Here is a 2,349-nt window from a genome sequence, read left to right as displayed (position 1 = left end):
TCCACTGGTTAATTGTTCTAACTGTCAGGAAGTTTCTCCTTAGTTCTAGGTTGCTTCTCTCCTTGATTAGTTTCCATCCGTTGCTTCTTGTCCTGCCTTCAGGCGCTTTGGAGAATAGCTTGACTCCCTCTTCTTTGTGGCAGCCCCTGAGATATTGGAACACTGCTATCATGTCCCCCCTCGTCCTTCTCTTCGTTAAGACATACCCAATTCCAGCAGTCAATTTATTTTAAAATTTTGTGCCAATTTATTTTAAAAATGACTTAAATAAAGATCACTGGTGAGTTTTTTTTTTAAAAAAAAAAAATCTAAAGGATAGCTTTCGGAAATAAGGGACCGTCCTTTATAATAAAGGACATGAGATCACTGTAAATATTAGCATCTCTTTTACCTACTTTTTTTTTTTTTAAAAAAAACCAGCTTTCAACTTCTTTGCAGTTACACCAGACATGTCAAACACAAGGCCCGTGGGCCGGATGCGGCCCGCGAAGTGGTTTCATGTGGCCCGCAAAGCCATCCTGGAAACAGTGAGGGAACGTTCCCAGGCCGGCCGGGAGCCAATGTACAATTTTGTGGTGGCCATTTATGCTGAAATGCATTCGGTCTTAGCTCCATAAGCCCCCCCCCCCCCGCATGGCCTGAGAGGAACAGTGAGGCTCCTCCAGTGGACCATGCCTTGGCACTTGCCCCGGTCCCACCCCCTTCTGCCAGAGACCCTCAGATCTGTCCCACTCCTGCCCAGGCCCCCACAGGCACCCTTGACGCAAACGATGTAGAGCTGGCCACGCCCACCCAGTAGGCCACACCCACCCCATCCACGCCCACCCAGTAGGCCACACCCACCCGGCCCCCTGAGGGCAACCGCAATGCTGATGCGGCCCTCAATGAAATTGAGTTTGACACCCCTGAATTACACCCTTTATTATTTATTATTTATTTATTTTATTAATTCAATTTATATCCCGCCCTTCTCCTTACCAGACTCAGGGCGGCTAACAGCCGTTATAAAACCAGTACAACAATAAATAACTAATTTAAAACCGAATTAAAAAGAAATATTTGTTATGGCCTATATGATTGCAAGCTGGTTTAAGATTTCGTATTGTCCTGGTGCGTTGCCTCTTAAGAAGTTGGGCGTGAGCAGAGCAGAGTCCAGAAGAGGAAGATGGCGGGGAAAGACCCAGAGTGCACTTGCCGTGACTTTGATACCTTCTTTTCCTTGCACCTTCTCAGCCCGCTCCCGAAGAGCCCATGGACGTCCAGATTGCAGAACAGGTTCCAGAGACCATGCAGGTATGGAGGGGGAGGTGGTTTTTTTTGTTTTTTTTACACACTTCCCAGCAGACTGTGTGATGGGTGTGTCTCTTGCACAAGTGTGAGGTAATTGTAGTGCTTGGACGCTGTAGGTGATGATTTGCATCTGTTGAGATCTTCAGGTTTTTTTCAAATGGGTGCATCACGATTGGGGGTCCTTAACTGTGAGATGTAGTTTTTATCTTCCTGGGCTCCAAGATCACCTCAGATGGGGACTGGAGCCAAGAAATTAGAAGACGCTTGCTCCTGGGGAGGAAAGCTATGGCAAATCTAGACAGCATACTAAAAAGCAGAGACATCACCCTGCCAACAAAAGTGCGTATAGTCAAGGCCATGGTTTTCCCAGTTGCAATGTATGGATGTGAAAGTTGGACCATAAGAAAGGCTGAGCACCAAAGAATTAAGGCCTTTGAACTATGATGCTGGAGAAGACTCCTGCGAGTCCCCTGGACTGCAAGGTGATCAAACTGGTCAGTCCTAGAGGAGATCAACCCTGACTGCTCTTTAGAAGGCCAGATCCTGAAGTTGAATCTCAAGTACTTTGGCCACCTAATGAGAAGGAAGGACTCACTGGAGAAGGGCCTAATGCTGGGAAAGATTGAGGGCAATAGAAGAAGGGGACGACAGAGAAGGAGGTGGCTGGATGGAGTCCCTGAAGCAGTAGGCGTGAGCTTAAATGGACTCCAGAAGATGGTAGAGGACAGGAAGGCCTGGAGGAACGTTGTCCATGGGGTCGCAATGGGTCGGACACGACTTCGCAACTAACAACAACAAACTGTGAGGTGCTGCTTTTACAATGCAGATGGCAGAATGAAATTTTCTCATCTGGAACATTAAATAAAAGGCCCCTTGTCAGTCAACAGGAGTGCTGATTTACCACCAACCTATCAAGTACTTGAAAGGCAAGGGTTGGCCAGCGCAGGCAAACGACAGCCGACAGCCAACGACTTAAAAGCCAGCCATCAACACACCTCAATCCGCATCTAAAGGAGCCACATACCAGAGGCATTATATAAATCCCACACACAGAACAGC

At 47.3% G+C, this 2,349-nt stretch overlaps 1 protein-coding gene across 1 annotated transcript in view; it reads left to right on the top strand.

The window, feature by feature from the left end:
* Positions 1 to 2,349, top strand: part of BAG6 (BCL2 associated athanogene 6) — a 51,925-nt gene that overhangs the window by 41,736 nt on the left and 7,840 nt on the right. Inside the window, exon 21 of the mRNA XM_029284829.1 lies at positions 1,234 to 1,293. Coding sequence (XP_029140662.1) covers positions 1,234 to 1,293 — 60 coding nt within the window. The remainder of the gene's footprint in view (positions 1 to 1,233; positions 1,294 to 2,349) is intronic.

This window comes from Protobothrops mucrosquamatus, unplaced genomic scaffold (genome assembly GCF_001527695.2).
Source record: "Protobothrops mucrosquamatus isolate PMUCROS unplaced genomic scaffold, P.Mucros_1.0 scaffold993, whole genome shotgun sequence".
Classification (NCBI taxonomy): Eukaryota; Metazoa; Chordata; class Lepidosauria; order Squamata; family Viperidae; genus Protobothrops; species Protobothrops mucrosquamatus.
The sequence above is the reverse complement of the archived record's forward strand: the minus strand, read 5'-3'. Positions and strand labels throughout refer to the sequence as shown.